We start from the raw sequence: 22927 nt of genomic DNA on the forward strand, positions 1-22927 counted from the left end.
ACCGTGCAATTACCAGTTGAAATAGTGCCGTGCCGAATAGCATAAAAAAGGCCCAGTCACGAAGGGGGGTAAATCTTCTGGAGGGCAAGTGGTTAAGGAATCTCTCCAGGACTTCTCAATTTATAAGGGTGTTTTACCAATTTATCAAACCTATTAGCTTTTCTAGGTGTCAATGTATATGAGACCAGTAAGTTGTCAAGTCCCAAGGGGTATAAATGGTTTGGAAATCTACAAAAAAAAGTTTTGGACATAAACCGTTACTATATCGGAAGAGACGTTATACCTACTAACTGGATAAGAATGAAGGTAGCTTTTAGTCTAAACTGTATCAGAGGAGAGGGTGTGTGTGAATGCTGGGAGACTTTAGGTTTATAGGTACAATATACAGTATTTCATATACAGTATATAAAATACATACTGTATATATTCCTAACTCAATGTCTGCCTTGAGTTGTTTTTTTTTTTTTTTTATGAGGGTCAGGGGCTCATAGCACAATGCTCATTTTTCTTTACTATGTTTCTTTAGCTCTGCTGAGCTGATTAGTGTGGAGCTGCCCTTTAACTTCCCTATAAAGGAACAATTGAGTGTTTAGAAAGGCCTATGATTTAAAAAATGAATGAAAGATAAAAATGCAACTAGATTTGTGCCAAGTGCCTCTGGTTCATTGAACCAGGGAGAATGATTAAGGCAGTCTGTCTTTACCTCAATTTTTCTTTTTATTAAATTCTTCAACAGACAAGCAAATGATAGAGAAAGCCTTGCATATCAAACTGTAACAGTAAACGGTTTAAATGCCGTGGATTTTGATATGCCAAAGCAGAGAAATTTAACAAGCCATTTTTTTGTAATAAATGGAATTTTACCATCATGCAAACTTAAGCTGGCCATAGATGGATAGATATTTGAACAAAATTTCTTTGGAAGAGTCTTAAGATCATTTTATTCAAAAACTCTCAGAACATCTGAATGTCGTTTGAAAGATTTTGTTTGCTTTAACATTTGATTTTGGAATGAGTGGACTCTACCAAACGAACACCACAGTTATATTCAAATTATTTTTATTGAAATGTTCAACAAATACAGTTACAAAGGAGGTAATAAAGAAACAATAATGGTTCACCATTGTATAAATGGTTGATAAAGCATTTGACAATTCCAGCAGACAATAAGGATATGGCCGGAACCAGTATTTTCGATTTCTAAGACCACTAAGAATCAGGAGGGAATACAGGGGAACACCACCACATTTACTGTTAGAAATTTTTTTCAAGAAAATTTTTCAATTCTGCTCCTTCAAATTTTCTTGGCTCCGCAGTCAAAAACAGATGTTAATTTGACCCTATAAGGCTCCATGCACACTGGACTTTTTAATAACGCTGGTAACGTTAGCTATGTAAAGTCACATTAAAAACATGAGTGTTTTAGCGGTTTTTAGCAATTTTGTATTCACGTTTAGCAGCATTTTATAGAGTGTTTTTTTTAGTAAAATAATGTCCAAAAAGCTGGCATTACCACATTTTGCCACATTACAGCGTTTTTACAGCTCACAAACGCTAAAAACCCACTAGTTCTGGGTTTTTTTTCCAGCCAAAAACATCCCTGCCAAAAAATGTTGACTACGTGTACATGGACACATAGGATAACATGCTGGGGAGTTTACTGGCTGTAGAAAAAAACATCAAAAGCCAAAAACAGCAGCTGTAAAAATGTCCAGTGTGCATGAGGACTTATGATTAGAAAAATGAACAAACTTTCTTAGAACATTTTTTTCCTAAGAATTTTTGTTCATAATTCTACCCATCTATGACCAGCTTAACATTCCAAAAAAAGGTTTGGACATTGCAGTATAGTTTTGCTAAAGAGAAAAAATAGAAAATAGTGATTTGTTGTACAGATGTTTTCCTATAAATCAATTTGTAAAAATGTACATAAAAAGCTGAATATTTTCCTTTATTTATCATCCCAATGTATTTACAAAATCAATCTTAGGAGGAGAAATCCTACATGAAGGACAAGGTGCTGAGTACATTGTGGAGATGTAACCCCTTCATTCCAAGGGCAGCTCTGTACAATTTGGTCCATAAATAAGCAGTGGGGTTGATTTACTAAAGGCAAATAGACTGCATTCCGCAAGTGCAGTTGCTTCAGAACTTAGTAAATGAGGGGAAGCTCTGCTGACCTCCATTACCCAATCATGTGCAAGCAGAAATGCTTTTTTAAAAAATATTTTCCTTACACCTGATTGAGTATTCTTTATACTGTGAAGCTTCACTGCATTCACTAAGCTTTGGGAAAAATGAGTGCAACTATATTTGTGCAGTCTATTTGCCTTTAGTAAATGAACTGCAAAGCTAACTATGGAACTGTGTTTGCTTTTTCTTTTTAGAGCAGAAATTTGAAAATATAATATACAATATTATATATTTGTGTCAGGATTTTATTTTGTGGTCAGATTTTTACCTTATTTCCTGCCTCTCTGACACTGACAAGGAATAGGGGTGTGGTTGTCACTATATAAGGAATGTAAAGTCAGAATAGAACACTTCTCCACGCTAATACAAAATGTGTTGGATAGACTTACCATTTCCGGTCATGACAGAAAGTTAGCAGAAATTACCCAAATAGGTACATAGCAGAGGTGTCCCTAGGGTTGGTGTTACCTGGTGCGGTAACACGTGGCGTCACCCCTCCAGAGAGGAAGGAGCAGTGTCAGTGTAGTGGTAAAATGAGTATCCCGTCAAGATATGTATCCCCTGAAGCAACTGCGCATGTGGCGGTTTCAGGCCGAAAAAGCTGATCTCCGACTTTGGCACAGAGCTGCCACAGTTAACCCCTTACAGGCTGCAAACCGCTGAAGCTGATCCTGCAGATCACTACGGGTTGCAAGATCAGTTAACCCAGTGAGGCACCATAGAGTGCTATGTATACTCTGATGATAAAAAAAAAAAAGAACCAAAATCTAAGGACTTGCAGCTGTGCAGCAATGGGTAGAGTTGCAGAATGTAAATTGCATCTCAAAAGAAGCAAACCCCACAATGAGATAAAAGTAAATATAAAAAATATAATTCTGCAAAATCATTACATATAAATCATATTGACAGAACACGTTAAGGTTCACATTTCCGGGCTGGTCGTGGGTATCGCACCTGTTCCCGCATCCACAACCACCTGAAGCCAAATCATGCTGCGATGGATTCTGAATGGAACCCCCAGGCGGGGTGAGCCAACCGCAGGGAAACTGCATGGACCATGCAGTTTCCCTGCAGCTGCGTTTTCAATAAAATGTATGCACATTTTTTATCCAGAAACACAGGCACAGCAGCCCATTCAAATGTCCGAGGAAACATGAGCCGCATGGCCCGCAATGGTGTGAACCGAGCGTTAAGGAAGACTATATTGGTCTTGCCTCAATTTGATTTACATTTGTTTTTAAATTAATTTATATTTTGCAAATAAATAACATTTTTTTCTGCCAAGGCCAATTTTTTTTTTCTTTTTCGCACACGTGATAAAATTCACCTTTTTTTTAATTTTTTTAAAGAAAATGCACTTAAATCCCCAAAACATGATATATTTGCTGAAAGCAGAGGATCCATAGAATAAAAACACAGTAGTTGCAATATTTTATTTTACATGGCATTAGCACAATGGTTTATCAAATCTATATTTTCAGTAAAAAATACATTCAAATCAATTTTAGTGCACACAAACACAATAAATATTTTGTAAAATACAAAATATGAAACAGCTGAGTAAATAAGATACCAAAACTGCACGTGCCTGGAACACGGAAACAAATTACAATACCCAAAATTGTCTCAAGGTGAGGCTTTAAAAACCTTTACTGGTCATCAGCTTAGAGTTGTACATCCCAGATGGGCCTAGAATTATTCATCTCATTTTGGCATACTCAGCGATATTCAACATACGTATACATTTTATAGCACTTTTTCCATGACAGGTACTCTTAATGGACCCCTGATGCCTCCCCTGCACTTGCGCAACTCTGAATGAGGACTGTGCATCCTTGATCACTCCTTCATCCAGCTCTCCTAACTAGAAACAGCTGAGCACTTCCGGGTTCATACCTCACTGGACAGATGGAGGTACGGATGTTCCCACATCTCCCTGTTTGCCATCCTGAAGTGTGTTCTTTTGATTCCAGGCTTCCAGAAGCAGAGCCTGGGGAAAGAGGTCAGCGTGTCTGGGTGGGGGAGGGGGGCACATTCAAAAGCACTATTGAAGCCATTGTATAGCCACCAGATTCCTTCTATATTATGTCCAGCAGCCGGCTTTCAAAAAGTAAACAAACCCACAGCTGTTACAGTTTACATGCCATTAACACAGAAGTTAGATTTTTGGCAGTAAAAGGGTTAATGCACAGTGCCCCCATGACCCTAGATTCACAGAACACTAAAGGATTTCTCATCAGAAACCACAGCAGGTAACAGAGGTGCATGTTCACTTTTCAAAATGAATTTTCACTTTGCTTAGTAGCTGATGAGAAATGAAGTGAAAATTCTCATTGCAAAGAATACTTGGTCATGTGCCAGAAAAATGAAAATGAATTTTTGCCTGTACATAATTGAATAATAGCTTGTACTGACTTAGGCCTGGTCCATACTAGTGCGGGCCCTGCGGCCTGCGTTTGCTCGGGTATGGCAGCCCATTCATTTGCATGCACATTTTTCAAAATGCATCCGCAGGGAAACCGCAAGGTCTTTTTGACCATGCGGTTTACTTGCGGTTCCCGCACCTGCGATCGTGCTGTGGGCTGAAATGCGTGGGAGTGCCCTTAAGAATGAATGGCAGCCTCGCGGGTCTCGTAAGAGAAGCGCGAATCAGTTGTGGGTATAGATGCGATTCCCACAGCTGGAACACATAGTGTGAACCTGACCTTAAGTGGTTCAATTTGCAAACTGAATTTTTATTTAGCTTACTGAATGAGGTCAAGCTAGTCTAACTTTAATCATTCACTTCGGTTCATACAAATTTTTTTTCCTTTTCTTCGCACATGACTTCATTGCAAAATGACTTTTCACCTTTTAAACCAAGATGATAAAAATTAACTTTGCAAAGTGAACATGCTCTACTTTGGTAAATCACCCCCATGGGTTACCGTCACACCCTCGCTCTCTTGCTGACTGAAACTACTTGTCACGATTTTGCCTTAAAAAAGTTAGTGGTCAAACCATATGGTGTGTAGATGAAGGAGGTTTCTGATTGAAACTCCAGATGGCCCCTCTGAAAACAGCAGAGAGGGGTAGGAGTACATTACTCCTCTGTCTCATTCACTTGTTTATGTGTATATTTAAGCATTTTTCCAATGATTACATTGAATATTTATCATATTATACTATATATGTTTACATTGAAGCATTCAACAAAATTATAGCCAATAATTTATAGTTTTACAACCTGCATATCAATCATATAGTAGTACTCAAATGCTTGTAACAATTAGGTTTTTTTTTTAACGAACAGTAAACCATTAAAAAAGAAAAATAAGGATAGATGCCTGTAGTGACAACTCCTAATTTCTGTAAAGAAAAATATTAAACATTTTCTGTATATTTTTTTTTTTACATAATCATTTAAACAAAATGCAACGACTCTAAAAGAGTACCAACATAGTCTTATTAATATGCATATATTACATTATCTTATTAGCAAACTTTAGATATGTTACAAGAAACAGGATTTTACTATCATTTAGTGGTAATAATAGAAGGTATGAAGACAGAATAATGATTCATTGCAATGTACCTTGGGAGACAAATGACCACAATAAACAACAAAATAGATTTATAAAATATAATGCCAAACTCAGCAAGCTAAAGTGATTTGCTAGCCAAATATTTTTTACAGGTTTTTGAATACAGAGGGGAAGGGTTAAAATTACCGTCAAGATTTTATTGCTGACTGACTTACTGGGGAGCTTTCCCTTCTTTTCTTGTCCCAAGTAATATGACAAGAAGTGAGGGGAAATCCCCTCTTAGAATGTTGCCACTGGAATAATGTTTTTGTGACAACTGTAACATTTTGGATTTTCCAGCACCTTTTACCTCCATAATAATGGTCACCAGGACCAGGAGACAAGGTAAAACCCCTTGGTGGGAAAAACCAGCAATATAATCCTGACACAGGTTCTAGCCACTGCCTTCTCTTACCAAAACGAAAAAAATGTTAGTTTTGGCCTAAAATAGACTGCGTTTTGAAAATGGCCTTGCCCCAGTAAGCCACATACTGTAGATGTTTCATATTCTATTCAATGATTGAATAGTAAGAGGTTTTCTGAGGCCATAGCACTTAATAATAGCATAGTATATTCAGCACTATGTCTGTTTAGTGTACATTAGGAGAAGTAAAGGTTAAAGCTGCTCCATAATGCAGGAAGAACCATGTGTATCAAGTGTCTCAGCTGTAACAATACGCCACAAGAAATGTACTTCCAGAAGCCATCATCGCAGCATAACAGCCTGGAGGTATAGCAGTCTTTGGTAACATTGTATATCAAGGGCCAGGTTAACAGTATAAACGGACAAGTGAAGGACCAAGTAAAGTCTGAAAAACAAAACCAGGAATATATTATGTCAGGCAGCTTTAATAAAGACAAATATGTTTAAAAATGAGGTTAGTAATTACCATAAAATAATATTTGTGTAGAACCCTCCTAGGTAGGTGCTAGGGTTAGATAGATAGAATTAGTTGTGTTTTTGATAGGTACATTTAACTTTCATTCTGTAGTCAGAGTGGCTGTAAATATTTGTTAGGAAAAAAGTATAGTTAGCTCACTGTACTTGGTGAGCTGTGATCATTTAGTTAGGTCTGCTCTGTGTGCTCAGCTGCTGCCAGTCTGCCTAGCTTCCTCTGTATCCAGAAAACTTTTGAGGTTTCTGGATGATAGGTGTGGAGTTATGCAGATGGCACCATGAATATTGATACAGTTTCAGCCTATCCCAGAGAGAGGGGCTCTAAGGCATGCTGGGTAACTGTATATATTCAATGAGCACACAGGGCTCTGGTTCTTTCCTGTCCAGGACTGATCCAGCCTGGGAGAGGGCACGTTGCCCTCATAGGCAGCTACTGCCATGGGGCCTCGGGTGGGTGAGCTGGGGGCCTGAATGCCAAGATCTGGGTTCTGCTATGCTGACTGAGTGGCTGTCTACTGAAGATCCGGTCTGGCATCATGGAGAAAGGCATCCAGCTGCTCTTGGGTTTAGCGAGTACAGACATCCCTAAAGGATCTTAGAGACTGAGTGCTGTTTAACCCCCTCTGGTGCTAGGAACTCAACTGCAGGTCGAGAAAGGGAAACACTGGGTGGTGTTCCAAAGAGCTTTGTCCACCTGGCCTACTTTTAAAAGGGACACTGCTCTGTGGCCCTAAAGAAGTTACTGCTACTACTTTTACTACTGCCTTAAAGCTGAAGTCCACGGTTTGATTCCAGCACAGACTCTGATACAGCTTGCCCTGAAGTTTAGAAAAGCCCTCAAGTGTCCATCGTCCTTATTTTTGGAAAATTCCTGTCATCTCCCTCATCCCTATGCAAGTTCTACAAAAATAAAATCAACACCCCTAGACTGGTTATTGGAGAAACGTGAATAAGCCTAAGTGCCTGGGTGTGGGGTCAAAGTAACTGGGGAGGACCTGGACAGTATTCCTGCAGTTCCTATGGGAGTAGTGCTACATATACAAGGACTGATACTCATATTAAAACCCGTGACCAGGAAAGAATGGGACAGAAGAACCAGACGGGCAGAATGCATACTACATTTTGCATCATGCAGCCCCCTTACTATGACTGTGTTGTTCAGTAATTTTTAATGGAATAAAGCCCTGGGATGTTCTATGGCTTACAAATTATATCACAGACAACAATAAATACAGGCATAAATACAACTAATAGTACTACTAGTACAGTACTTGATGTTGTTCCTACTATGATACAAATATGTTTACTTGCAGAGCTCTTTATAATTGTAGGATGGAGCAATTGGATACACTATATTTATTTTTTTAGGTTAGGTTCATTTTAACAAATCGGCATTTAATCAATTTCAGTTATAGGTTACAGAACGTTGATAATACATCTGTGAAGCCTGAATAGCAACCATCCCAATGGCAGCTGGGTGTGATTTATGGAAAGATGAGATCATTATGCAATGCAGATGAAAACAGAAAGACATGGACAGTTCCAGTACACTGGGAGATAGCGCACCCTGAAATTATGTAACCATGGCAACTGACAGGCAAACACTGAACATCAGAAGAGTCATTGTTAAACGAATGAGAAAAGTTCTATGATAAGAGAAAATGTCAGTTACAGAACTTGAAACTTCCGAAGGGCTATGCTGATATGGTATTTTGTACAGAACTTTGCATGTCTTGGAATACAAAGGGAAAAGTTACATCAAAAGATTAGAAAAATGCCACTTTTTGCTTACAATAGCAAAGACTTTCATTGAAAGAACTAGCTTATCTTTTTTTTTCTTAGTAATTGTTTAAAAACTGCACCCTGAAAACACTATATTTGGCTTGTGAATTGTACTATTTATATACCACTAATACATTATACACTGGTATACTTCCTAAATCCACATTCCTGCATCTGAAAAAGCTTACAGTGTACTGACCTTGCTATGTTCACACTAACACTGGGGCCATTCTAGGGGACAGCCAGTACACCCAGCAGAATATTTCCACATTTTTTTAATCTAGGGATATTGGGACGCCGGTTAAGAAGCAAACAAAGGAGGTTTCACTTAAGCCAGCCATACATGGATCAAAATTCGGCCACTTCAGCAGGGACTGGCTGAATTTCAATCAATGTATAGTTAGTTGGTTATACACAAGGCAATCTATTAATCGGTTTACAACCAGCTTCTCATGTTTTTCCCCAAAGATCAGTGCCACTGGATATAACCGACAAAGCAGGAGAGGGCTCATTTAAAAGTGAATGGGGGAATCCGCTCTTTTTTTTCGCTGAAACCATTGGTTAAACGAAAGAAAAAGAATCATATATGGCCTTAACCGTCACAGATAGATATGCAGAGTTTTATCAGAATGTAGAAAGATAACTGCAGTTGGGTATATTTATTCTTACGTACACAGCAAGTAAAAAATATATATACAGTGGGGATCGAACGTTTGGGCACCCCAGCTAAAAATTTGTATTAATATGCATAAAGAAGCCAAGGAAAGATGGAAAAATCTCCAAAAGGCATCAAATTACAGATTAGACATTCTTATAATATGTCAACAAAAGTTAGATTTTATTTCCATCATTTACACTTTCAAAATAACAGAAAACAAAAAAATGGCGTCTGCAAAAGTTTGGGCACCCTGCAGAGTTAATATCTTGTACTGCCCCCTTTGGTAAGTATCACAGCTTGTAAACGCTTTTTGTAGCCAGCCAAGAGTCTTTCATTTCTTGTTTGAGGTATCTTTGCCCATTCTTCCTTACAAAAGTCTTCCAGTTCTTTGAGATTTCTGGGCTGTCTGTCACGCACTGCTCTTTTAAGGTCTATCCATAGATTTTCAATTATGTTGAGGTCAGGAGATTGTGAAGGCCATGGCAATACCTTCAGTTTACGCCTCTTGATGTAATCCCCCATAGATTTTGAGGTGTGTTTAGGATCATTATCCATTTGTAGAAGCCATCCTCTCTTTAACTTCAGCTTTTTCACAGATGGCATCAAGTTACCATCCAAAATTTGCTGAAATTTTATTGAATCCATTTTTCCTTCTACTCGTGAGATGTTCCCTGTGCCACTGGCTGCAACACAACCCCAAAGCATGATTGATCCAACCCCATGCTTAACAGTTGGACAGAGGTTCTTTTCATTAAATTCTGTGCCCCTTCTTCTCCAAACGTAGCTTTGCTCATTCCGGCCAAAAAGTTCAATTTTAACCTCATCGGTCCACAGAACTTGTTTCCAAAATGCATCAGGCTTGTCTATATGTTCATTTGCAAAGTTCAAACGATGATTTTTGTGGTGAGGACGTAGAAGAGGTTTTCTTCTGATGACTCTTCCATGAAGACCATATTTGTACAAGTATCTCTTTATAATGGAATAGTGTACCACAACTCCAGTGTCTGCCAGATCTTTCTGGAGGGATCGTGCAGTCAAACGTGGGTTTGAATTGTTTTTCTCACAATCCTGCGAGCTGTTCTGTCTGATATTTTTCTTGGTCTTGCAGATCTTGCTTTAACTTCCACTGTTCCTGATGACTGCCATTTCTTAATTACATTTCGAACAGAGGATATTGACATCTGAAAACGCTTTGCTATCTTCTTATAGCCTTCTCCAGCTTTGTGAGCGTCAACTATTTTCAGTTTCAGTTTTCTAGACAACTGCTTAGAAGAACCCATGGTGCTGATTGTTGGGGCAAGGTCAGATGAGTCTGGGCATTTAAAACCTTTGAGATTGACATCACCTGGTCTTCCCAGACGATGATTGAGAACAATCCATGACACTGGCAGGTCTCAGTTTGGCAAAGGGGGCAGTGCATGCTATAAATTCTGCAGGGTGCCCAAACTTTTGCAGACGCCATTTTTTTGTTTTCTGTTATTTTGAAAGTGTAAATGATGGAAATAAAATCTAACTTTTGTTGACATATTATAAGAATGTCTAATCTGTAATTTGATGCCTTTTGGAGATTTTTCCATCTTTCCTTGGCTTCTTTATGCACATTAATACAAATTTTTAGCTGGGGTGTCCAAACTTCCGATCCCCACTGTATATCTGATAATGTCAAGTGGCAAAAAAATACATAGAGTAAAACGCTACACAGCCAAGTTCAATTCAATGCTAATGGTACTGCTGTCATAAAACGCTATATACACGTTATCTCTGAGTGTTTTAGGCTGGCCATACACCAGTAGACTGTTGAATGAATATTCGTCAGAACATTCTTAGTCCATTCAATTACTTGTTGAATGACATTCAAAAGTGCTTCAAAGTTTCATTTGTTTTTAACATAGCAATATTGGAATGGGTGTAATTTAACCCCTTCACGCTGAGCGCACGCAAATATGCGGCCTCTCAGCGGCTGGGCCTTGACGCCAAGCGGCTGCATATTTGCGTACCATTTGTAAACAAACATGTGCTGAACGCGCTTGCCCTGCACGCTCCCAGCACATGTCTAGGCATCCCACGGAAAGGTCCTGATCTTTTCTTGCGATTGGGACCTTTCTCATCATGTGATCGCCATCACATGACCCTAAACCCTGCCCCACCTCCCGGCGTCAGAAACCACTTAAAAGGGAGGCGCCGGCACGAAGGGGTTAATGAGCAATGACTGTATACACTGTTAAAAATTCAGTAATTTCAGAAAAAAATTCCATTCTGCTCCATCATGTTTTCCTGTCACTATGGTAAAGAATGAATGTGGATTTGACCTCATTACCAATTTTAAATTTGTTAATATAAAAAAGTTCCAATCAAATTCTTCTAGTGTATGGCAAGCTTTAGAACCTTGGGGATGCTCAATATAAATATGAGCATCCATAGAATTGCAGTTGGGGATGAAATAAGTCCACATGTCCCAGGTTTAGCTTTGAGTTTGGAAACTGCACTTTGCAAATTAAGTTACCCAAGATGGGGGGCTCCAAAGACACTTATATATGCCGATTAACCACTACAAGTCTGGACACTTTCACCCCCTTCCAGTCCAGGACAATTTTCAGCTTACAGTGCTATCACACTTTGAATGACAATTGCACGGTCATGCAACACTGTACCCATATGAATTTTTTAGCATTTTTTTGAGACCAATAAAACTTTGTTTTGGTGCTATTTACTCACCACTGGGATATATATATATATATATATATATATATATATATATATATATATATGTATGTATATGAAAAAGTCCAAAAATTTTGAAAAAAAAGTGTTTTTCTTATAACATTTTGCAAATAAATAATCTGTCTTCATAAATCTTTGCCAAATTGTATTAATCTATCTTTTTAGTAAGAAAAAAAATACCCAAATTAGTTTATAACCAAAAAGTATAATTTTTCCAAAATGTTTTTTAGATTTTCATATTATTATTAATGTTTGTTTTTTTTGCTTTTTTTTGTTAATATACTGTCACCCTAGCAGTACAGTGTCAACATAGTGACACTGTACTGCTTGTGAAGGGTGAAGAAGATTTTTTTTTTACTTTTTTTTTTACACGGATTGCTTTTACACCCATAAAGGCTGTAAAAGCAATAATTTCTCCTTCTCTCTGGCTGCATTCCTGCAGCCATTGAGAAATACTGTGTGAGCTGTGATTTGTCACAGCTTTTCATATGGTACAAGGCTGTTGTGACTAGCCATGTACCATGTGACCTCTGTGATCAGTGACAGATTTCACAAGTAGTAAGCAATGATGTCAGCAAGTGACATCTTGTTTACTACTATTCATGTGATCACTGATTGGCCAATCAGTAATTACATGAATCGGGACCTCACACAGGAGGTTCCGTACAGCGATCTGTGTTCCGCTGTGTCCTCTGGGCACAGCGAGCACAGATAGCGGTGCCGAGCGCTCCCAGGGAGCACGCACAGGCAATGGATCCAGGGGGACGTTTAGAAACATCCACCTGCAGCGCTCCAGTCCAGCCATTTATCAACATGGGCCGGACGGGAAGAAAGCAATTTGCAGGTTCCTCTATCGTCTGCTTTTTACTTTATATATCAGGTCTACTACTTGCTAGATATGATAGCATGACTTAACTACAGGCAAAAAAAATGATATTGGGCTAAGTATGAATGAAACTAGTACATACAGGATCTTATTTAGAGATCTGTGCTTTCCTCGCTGCAATGGATTCAGAAAATCTGCAGTATTATTTTAGATTCTCTGTGCACTTAACTTTCATTTGTTCTTCATGGAGAACAAAAGGGAAAAAATGGGGAAGCGGTGCAAAGGGCACCCACCCCGTATAAACCATTTCTTATACTGGAAGGGATTGAACACAATAAAATTGATTGCAAGCTCATCTACATAACTGGATTCCGATTTTAGGGAACTGGTAAAAAGTAGAATATCTTTCAGGCCGCAGCATGCGTATTAGTGACTCATTATTTCTTGGCTGCCTTGTGTACAGCACCTGTTCCCAGCCATCATGTGTCCAGATAATCCATTAAAACTAAGCCAAACACAACTTGGAAATTTTTTAAGTTTGTAAACATGCAGGTCTATAAAACTGGCTACAGCAATGCATTTTTTACTTCTGTTTATGAATTCTTCTTCCACAAGAATTGTATTATTTTATTTACAAGGAAATAGAACAAACAAATGATGCAAGAGATAGAGATGTAGAGCACATGGTAGCAATATTATGGATCATTAGCATTTAGCTGAAAGATAAAATTGTGGGTGAGTTACTAAAGGGAATTTTCACTTACCATAGCAAAATGTAGCACTTTGGAAAAAAAAACACCCAATCATGTGCAAGAAAAAAATAAATAAAGTTGTTGTTTTGCTTGCACTGGATTGGATGATAACGGGCAGCACAGTCTTGCATTAATTACAAAGCACAGTAAAAATTAACTTTGCAAAGTAAATTTTGTGTCATATAGAACAGATTTTAAGGCCCCTTTCACACTGAGGGTCTGATCAGGTTCGCCTGTCAGTTTTTTAGGCGGACCCAATCGGACCATCCATAGACCTCTATGGATCAGCAGGTGTCAGCGGACAAGTGCCGGCATCTGTTCCGATCCTGTACACCAAAGGCCCCTTTCACATTGACAGTCTAATTGGGACCACCTGCCAGTTTTCATACTGAGATGCCAGCAGTGATCATTGTGTTCTGCCAGCAGGGAAGGCTCCTCGCCAGCAGAACACAAAAGCACTTCGGGATGGATTCCCCCATCAACACTGAGTATGCTGATGGAGGAATCAAGCAATTTTCAATCAATCAGCTTGTGGTGGAAGAAAACAAAGTTGCATAATCTATGGGCTTCTTTAGATAATAATAGCATGTGAAATAGTTATATGATGGAAATTCAGTAGGATTTCTCAGGGCTCATTACTAAGACTAAAGCTGGCCATACACTGATCAAAATTCAGCCAGTTCAGGAGGAACTGGCCAAATGTAGATCAGTGTTTGGTCACCCCCACTGAATATTGTTTGATCAGTTCTCTCTAAAGGACAAATTGGAAAATGTTCCTCAATCAGTGGCTGTAGCCCTTGATCAATGTATTCTGACAGTGGCAGTTGCTGCTGTCAGAATACAATGTCCCAGTGGGAGGCCTCCATCCATCTCGTTTGTTTAGCCAGCTTAAGAGAAAAGGTGAACAAAATAAGAAAGCTATAGAAACAATATTTAATGAGAAAGAGAATGATATAGGAAGGAGAGTTGGTGGTAAAGGGTGGGAATGGCCAATTGAGAGCATTGGAGAAAACTCCTTGCCTGAGATCAAAGCCCCACCCCTGTATGTAATAAAGCCAAGGTGACCCGATTTTTCAGAATCGTGTAAAAATGTCCTTTAGGAAGGTCATGAGTCATTAATGAAAGTACCAGTAAGTCTATATTTAAAGTGATTGCAAACCTCTGACATGAAAAATTAACACAGTATATCCCTCTATAGTGTGTACTTGCCTCTATCCAATGCACCAAGTGTTTTTGTCTGCTGCCTCTTCCCGCTACTATCTGCATGAGTCGCTCCTTAAAGATTAAACTGACACAACAGAATCTCAGGTGCTAGCCTTCTCCCCCCCACCAAGCACGCAGCAGGAGGCTGACAGCCTCAGCTATGTATGTGTCTCTGTTAACCTATGTACAGGGGTGTGTGTCCATTCCCTCCACTCTCAGATTATGTGTAGCTCGCTGTTCTAGATTTTCAGCGTGTGATGTTAGATCCCCAAACCCTGCCTTCTGCTGTTGAGAAATAGCCTTTGATCTTGCTCTGTGTACTTTGAATGGATCTGGAGAAGAAAGGACTGCAGATAAACAGATACAACTTACATAGGAAGATTTATTTAATCTCTGTCTATCACCTGAGGATAGTCACTTCACTAGGTACATGCAAGGGTTTTACAACCACTTTAACCACCTGAAGGTTGAGGAAAGGCTATCTCCATGATCAAACTATTGTTCAAGAGGCAGCTAGAAAAATGACAATAGCAAGTTTGGCTTCAGTTTTAATTTGGAAAAGGGCTTGTTTGTTCAGCAGTTTTTCCTTTGTTTTGTTTAATAGTACAACGTAAAAAAGACCTGAGAAGATTATAAACTCAAACCCACTTTTTGGGGGCCTGCATTTCCACTAGACATGCAACACTGTACCCTGAGAGGTACAGCCCTTGAAGCACAGGGTAGAGGTGGTAAGAGTATACTTTGCAATTCTATCTGTGGTTAAGTACCAACACATAAGGACTTTATGATGCTATTGTAAGGTAATCCTAAGAAAGCATTTCACAGGTTTTCCTCACATCGAGTGAAAGTTGCATTGTATTGAATGAACATTTATGGGAAAGACTGATCAATTGGATGACATTACGTATATACTGTCTCCTGGGCACAAACCCAATCTGGTCCCCACGCACAATCTGTTCGAAAGAGACGTTCTATCTCAATGCAAATATCTTGTCTAATGTTTTAACACTAGGTAGCTATACCAGCAGTTAGGTAGCAATTTTGTTATGCTGTAGGATATTTGTGCAGCCATTTTTAAAACACATTTTTAAGAACATATGCATTTAACAAATTTTAGTGCACACAGAGTGTAATGCCCACATTTTTGCCAATATATAAAAGATGCTGTTATGCCAAGTAGATACCTAAAATGTCATGCTTTAAAACTGCATATGCCCCTGGAATAGTGAAAAACTATGGTACCTAAAAATCTCCATAGGCAACTCTTTAAAAAGTAGTAGGTAAAGGGTATCTTGCCTGTGGTGATTTGTAAAGCATTTATGCTGCTTTACATTGTGCAACCATACTCTCTGGTGAGTGCGGAGTATTGGTGAAGATTCGTGGCTGTTCACAATCTGAAAGTTATTGACTTACTTGGAAGTTCACGGATGAATTGGTGCAAGTTGAAGCTCTTTGTTCATACACATTAACACATAACTGGATGGATTGCTGGACTTTTTATTAATTCATGATCTTGATCACAATTTTATTTATTTATTCACTTGTTATTAATAGACTTGATATTACATAATCATTGATGTTTACATTCATACATTTAAGTGTAAACATCAAAAAATATTTATGTGCACAGTTTGTGAATGAATAATTGAATTTTAGATATATTTAATATATAAAATATATGTAATATTTAAATATCCTACATCTTACATAGACTTATCATAGAGGGTTTTAGATATTGACCTTTTTTGCAAGCTGCCATTTGTCCTGATTTTTTCGGAGGGACTGGATTTTGTGCACACCTACTAATGGAGATCATGGGTGCAATTTGACTCTCTTGTTAACACAAGGTATCAATTTTCTCTGGTGAGTGTGGTGAGAAGTGGGAAATCACTTACCCGAAGGGTGTGGAAGCATCAAAGTGAATGATATTACACTGAAGAATCACCTATGCTGCACCATCGTTCTTGTATATGAGTATCAGAGCACAGTCAGGCTTGTATTCATAATCACAATTTATGTTGATAGGATTGGACTTGCATGTTGTGCTTTTTGGACTTTATATTCATTTTACAATGTTATACACAGTTAATATTTAATTTGATTGGTTTTGGTCTATAGTGTTTTGCCCTGTTTGGGGCTTTATGATATGTAAGTTCAGGTCACCCTAGTCATGTCTTATTGGCAGCAGCTAACACAAGTTATACACCCATTTCTTTTAGTGTGGGTTTAGCATTTCAGAATGTGGTCAACAATGGCAGATCCCCCATTGTTCGCAGTACAGATTTAAGATTACTCTTAAGGCTTAACTTAAAGGAGAAATTATAAAGAAGTAGTATAGCAGGTATTTTGTGAATTATCCATGTGTCTAACGCTAACAAAATTCTTGCTGACTACACCAACCAGTCAGTCTCTCACTTTCATCATCAAATTAATTAAAATAAAATGCAAGACCGAATGAGAAAATCTGAAACCATGAGTAGGGCCTTGTTCACATGGAGTGTATCAATGTGTGTCCCATGTGAGGGCCCTGTTTATCTGCACTGGGACGAATAGGTTTTTTGTACTTTCCTCTGCAGGCAGTCCTATTGCTGTCAATTGGGATGAAGCCACGGCCACCAATGTGACATCCATGCGGGTGCAAAGCACCACATGCATCTAGGATGCACAGATGTCACTTTGGGAGCAGCACTTGTGTCCCAATTGACATCAATAGGACTGCCTGCACAAGGATACATGGAACATGTTTGCCTTACCTTGTAAGGATGAGCTCACAAGTTTCGGCTGCAGTTTGTAGTGTCATGGCTGATCTCTTCCCCTAAGCCCATGTAATTCTTCAGCTAGCCTGTCCCTATGCGCCAAGGGGACAAGATAACTTCCTGTTCCAGATCACACAGTGTCAAATGCATGCCTTACCATTCCTTCTGTGTTTCATCACAAATATTGGAATGCTAATCTGTTGAAACACAATAACTCCCAGCTTTATGTATGAGCTCTCTGCATGTCTGTGAATGTTCTGCCTGCTTGTGACTGCATCAGATCTAATTACTGTGTAGCTCTCACCTGCACCAGCACTAGCCTGAGAGACCCAGGATTATGGAATATGATGTTTCTACATAGGAGGTGTCAGGTCTAACACTACTAACAAAAATCATGCATTAACCTGTGCTAAGCCATGATGCATGCCTCATGTTTCAACACAAACTGAAACCACTGACATAGAAATGTGAAGATTTACTCTGCTGTAGGCTATGCATACAGAGCTACAAATGACACCATGAAACGACATCATCAATGCGCATCTTATACAGATAATAAACACAAGGACAGGAAGGAAGTTTTATCAGGACTTTAAATATGATGCCCATTGTATCAACTGGCTTTATGGCCAGCTTCCCAGATGAGGCTTTTCATTATTAATAATTATGTATCATAATTATGTATCAACAACATTTTATTTGTATAATTATAACATGTATAGTTTTAAAAAGCAGATGGGACACTGCAAGAACCCCCCCCCAGTGCAACTTCAGTGCACCTGGACAGATTATTCAAAAGTCAGATTAGATTGGGGTATGCAGGTTTAACCCCTTTCCGCCGACAGTACACATATATGTGGCCTCACTGGACTGGGTTTTTTCTCTGTGGGGCTGAATATATGCTTGTCTGTCTTTGTACTCAGAGCATGCCGCACTGCGCTCCCCCAACACAGAGACTGGGGTCTCACCGGGAGCCCCAGGTCCCGTACTAATGATCGGGACCTGGAACTCCTGATTTCAGGTCACCTGATCGCTGTGATAGCCTCTGATTGGCTATCACAGAGATCGGTCACTTTGAAGCCCGCCCCTGTGTTTTCTCTCTCTCTGAATGGAGGAGAGAGATACATTGTATCTCTCCCTTCTTGAAGAGAGTAAAATAAACATAATTGTGTGTAAAAAAAAAAAAATTTTTATTAAAAAAAAAAATACTTAGATCAAGGTTTGATCTAGGTCAGTGACAGAGTTAGTGTATGGGTCAAGTAAGGGTCAAAGGTCAGGGTCAGTATATTTGGGCAGGATTCTTTTTTTTTTTTTAAGTATTTTTTAAATTAGTATTGTTGTCAGTTAGTGTCAGGCTGTTTTAGCTAGGATAAAAAAAGCAAAATGCACACTGTTGTTTCTGGGCTGTACTACAGGCACATACAACAACTAACATACAAATATATGTGGTATCGCTGCGATCGTTGGGAGCAGAAGAATTTATTTTGGGTTGTTCTTTGGTGCTAGGTTATGGTATACAGCTACATTTGTTTTACTAATTTGGGCCTGTTTTCCTCTAATTAAGAAAAAAAAAATCAGGGAGGTTTCCATTGCTATTTACCACCATAAGAAAGCCCAATTTGTCCTGGAAAAAAAAAACAAGGTATAGGTATAACCCACCTGGATGCACAAAGTAGTTGTGATGATATGAGCCATTTTACTAACACCTGTCAAAGTTGCAAAATTGTGCTTAGGCATTAACATTTGTTTTACCTTTTGTTTTACCTACTGAATTATTTGCTTAAAGTGTATATGTACAATGAATCTCTGTTTTACATCAGCTAATTGTCAGTTTGTTGGAACATTGTCCTAGAGCAGTTCATCTCTCACCTGGCTTTCATCCTTTATTGCTGGTAAGCTGCCTGCATTTGTGTCGTTCTCACAAGGATGGTCCACCTTCATTCTCTTGTATTTCCTCATTATTAAACTGTCAACCACCCAAAACATAATGGCCTAAAAGCAATTAAGTACAGAATTAGTGTTTTCTTACATAAAATGAAATAAAACAAAAATGATTTTGACAAAAGCATTTCTACTGGCTACTTTACCATAAAGGATGGGGTTTTGTTCCTTTTACTAATTTTAATTTTGTAAACACAACAAACATCTGAATGAATACCAGACATTGCAAGGGAAAATGGAGGGTAAAGGGTAAAGATTTTGCACCATCTAAAAACTGTAAAAAGCATATTACTGTGTTTTAGTGTCAAGATGCTTTTATAAATTTGACTTTATGTTCACGTTGTTTAGTAAACTGCAAATCCACATAGAGTTTTCAGTAGGTCAGGAATAATAAGAAGGTGGGCGGAAGGTTCAGCAGCTGATAGCAATGATTTGAAAGCAGAGGGGAGCTTAATGCAAAGTGCTCTATCTAGGCTCCAATGAAAGTGGTTGTGGTTTCCTTTCTGAAAGAGAAAACAAGACTGGGGAATTCATGAAGCGTGTCTATGACAGTGTCAGTGTGGGTGACAGATTCATGTACCTCTCAGAAATGAATTTGGGGCAAGCACGAAGTTTGGGTGCTTGCACAGTAAGGCCAAGGTATCCATACAGACACTCCATCCACAGTTCAGATGAGCTCCCTCTCCACATAGACAGTGCATGGGGATTCAGAGGCACTAGATTACCAACAGGTACGCTCTTCTTGTGACTGACAGCAATCACAAGAAGAGTGTACCTTTTTTTTACATTCATGCAGCCATAGGGGCATTAGGGCACTATTAAGAACTACCTGAAAATGTCACACGTGTTGAAAAAAATACTGACACTAGTAGCAGAGATTTCTGGATCTTGTGCATTTTAAAGTCTTTAAGTGTTTTATTGAATTCCCAACAGTGTTGCTAGAACGTCAAATTACTAGCAACCATAGTATTATTTGCCCATGCGGTAGTCGTTTGTGATGGTGCCAGAAGAACTGACATGATAAGTGGGTGAACTGTGTGTGCTGTACAACTTATATTGAACTTATCAGCTACATCAATATGCTGAAACTAACAAAACTGCAACACTATAGGCACATTGTGTTTCCTAAAGGTCTTACTATACTACTCTACTTAGGTTCTGTGTTTCTGTGATACCAAGAGTTTAAAATTCTGCCAGACTGAAATGTAAACCCCACGTCCTTCAGTTAAACCCTACTCTGCTTTTTATACCTCCATCAGAAGATTCACCAACTACTGGAGGGGTTGGCATTAGCTCTAAATCCAGCAGAAGTCTCTTGTAGAGCAGAAAAAGGCTTCCAGAGAGGTGCATAACAGCCCACTTGAAGTGTAAAAACTTTATACTTAAGCAGTTTTGTTGATTTGAGCATATTGATGTTCCTGACAGGTTTAATTTTGGATTTTGTTATAAATGCTCCTGAACAAATGCCAGCATTTACTTCTTGCACCTCAAAGGAACCAATACATATTTTGAAATGAATGACTGGAACCACCTAGGGCTCTAGGAGACCGGATGTAATACTGTTGTTTAGACTTACTTCTTCACAAAGTACTGCTGCTTTGTGCTCAGTGAGCTGCATAATTGAGGCTTCTTGCCTTATAGAATAACCTACAGAAATTGGTGAATCTACACAAGTTTTATTCACCAAGAGTTTTGTTCAAAATTCAGTGCACCTGAACTTGAAGGCTAATCTCCTTGCAGTGAATAGGTGTAGGTGTGTGTGTGTGTGTGTGTGTGTGTGTGTGTGTGTGTAGGGGGGGGGTACTCTTGTTAAATTCTGACTATTTTCAGGATAATATGTAAACTACTATCAGGAAAAAAGCATGGGAAACTGGGCACTGCCAATGAGGACATTCAAACACCCCCCCCCCCCAACAAAAAAAAATACGTATATTGGGGAGAGGTTTTCATGCAACTTTGAGGGCAACATTAAAAATACCCAAATCCTTTCATTAACATACTTGAGGTGCTTTAAATCTGTACAAGGTAATACAGAACAATACATTTTTCACAGACAGTCTCATCAACAGAATATCTTGGCAGTACATGTCTGACTTTGGAATCTCATACGTTTACAATCATACAGAGCAGTATAAAACTGGCCAGCCAGTAGGACAATTTTAAATAGCAAGGTTAGGACTAAATTTACTAGAGACAAAGCAGAGGATAGGGATTTAGTACACTACTGCAGAGGCCAGTGTAGTGTAAAACTGTCCAGTAGCAAGGTGGTTTTAATCAGGGAAAGTAGGCCTAACTGGAGTATGCCTTTTATTTTATCCACATGGATAGGAGGTGAACGTGAGGGATATAATTTGAGTTGATTTATGTGCACACTGTTCTTGCCTTTGAACAAAAAGCAGCAGAAGAGCAGATGGTCATTAATAAGTGAATGCTCTGCTTTGAGTACCACAGACTAACTTAAAAAGGGCCTATCTACATCAACTAAAAAAGAAAATCCAATAAAAAAAAAAAAAAAAGTGAAAACCCCAAAATGCCACCTCTAAAACAAAAGGAAAGTCTTGCAGAAATTTTTTTTTAAATAAAACAAGTTTCCCAACTGACCTCAATCTCTACCTATGAAGTTTGTCAGTTTTCCCTACCACTGATTCCAATGTACTGACACTATGTCTGCTCTACGCCGTCCTTTTTATAGTGAGGTAGCTGGCTTAACCAAAAGCCTCCTTATTAGCCCTTCCAATCCTGCTCTTTATATTTCATGCCATGCAGTGCATTGTGGGGTAAAATAATTCTCCCTGGCAAATCTGCACTTAAATCCACCAGGACCATGAAACTTGAATCTCCAGGATTTGCTTTGAACCCAAGGCAGTTGTTTTTTTTTTTTTTTTTGGCTCTGGGCAAAGCGATTTACCCTTACGTTGCTTTCTATTTCCGCTTGCGAGCATGAATGACTGTGAGTAAAAGCACTACATTTGACACACATATGTTAGATTAGCACATTTAACACTTTGATCACCCCTATTAAACCTTTGGTCACCCGACCAGTGCCATTAGTAAAGTGTCAGCATATAGAATTTTTTCAATAATCACTGTGTTACTGCCACTAGCGACATCAGATATCGTCAGGGTCAGTTAGCAACCCTCCCAGCCAGGGTCAGTTAGGGTTAGATTGCCAACAAACTATTGCACTCACACTATAGGTTGCTGATCACCCCCATTACTATTATATTGTTTGTACGGATCAGTATATTGATCACAAAAAGAACTATCCTATAGTGTCCCCAAAAAAGCAGTGTTATCAGGATCAGCCCTGTTTTCTGCCAGCACTAGTGCTTAGCCCCTCTGCTTCTTTTCACGGAAGATTTTTATCAATTGATTGTGGGCCAAAGCAATTTATACGCACAACAATACATAGCCGGCCACCCAAATTCAGTTCTTGCCAGATAATTTGTATGGAAACCAATCACAGTTTCTAAATGTAAAACTTTTTTGGGCCTAGCCCTCGATATGGGCATTACAAAAAGAATTAATTGCAGTCATATAGGTCCACGGAAAACCATAAGCCCTAGCAATAAAACCTTGACGTCGATTGGTTTCTATGCAGAAGTGCACGAGATTCTGAGTGAACCAGCTTTAG

The 22927-nt window shown here is 38.8% G+C and overlaps 1 protein-coding gene across 1 annotated transcript in view; it reads right to left on the reverse strand.

The window, feature by feature from the left end:
* Window positions 1-3612: 3612 nt before the first annotated feature.
* LOC149462366 (store-operated calcium entry regulator STIMATE-like) overlaps window positions 3613-22927 on the reverse strand; it is a 134535-nt gene continuing 115220 nt past the window's right edge. The window contains exons 7-8 of the mRNA XM_089676861.1: window positions 19222-19344; window positions 3613-6565 (exon numbers count right to left, since the gene is read on the reverse strand). Of these exons, the coding sequence (XP_089532987.1) occupies window positions 6527-6565; window positions 19222-19344 (162 nt within the window). The 3' untranslated portion in view covers window positions 3613-6526. The remainder of the gene's footprint in view (window positions 6566-19221; window positions 19345-22927) is intronic.

The sequence above is a fragment of the Staurois parvus genome, unplaced genomic scaffold (genome assembly GCF_062004578.1).
Source record: "Staurois parvus isolate SC_StPar_1 unplaced genomic scaffold, SC_StPar_1.0 ptg000175l, whole genome shotgun sequence".
NCBI classification, from domain to species: Eukaryota; Metazoa; Chordata; class Amphibia; order Anura; family Ranidae; genus Staurois; species Staurois parvus.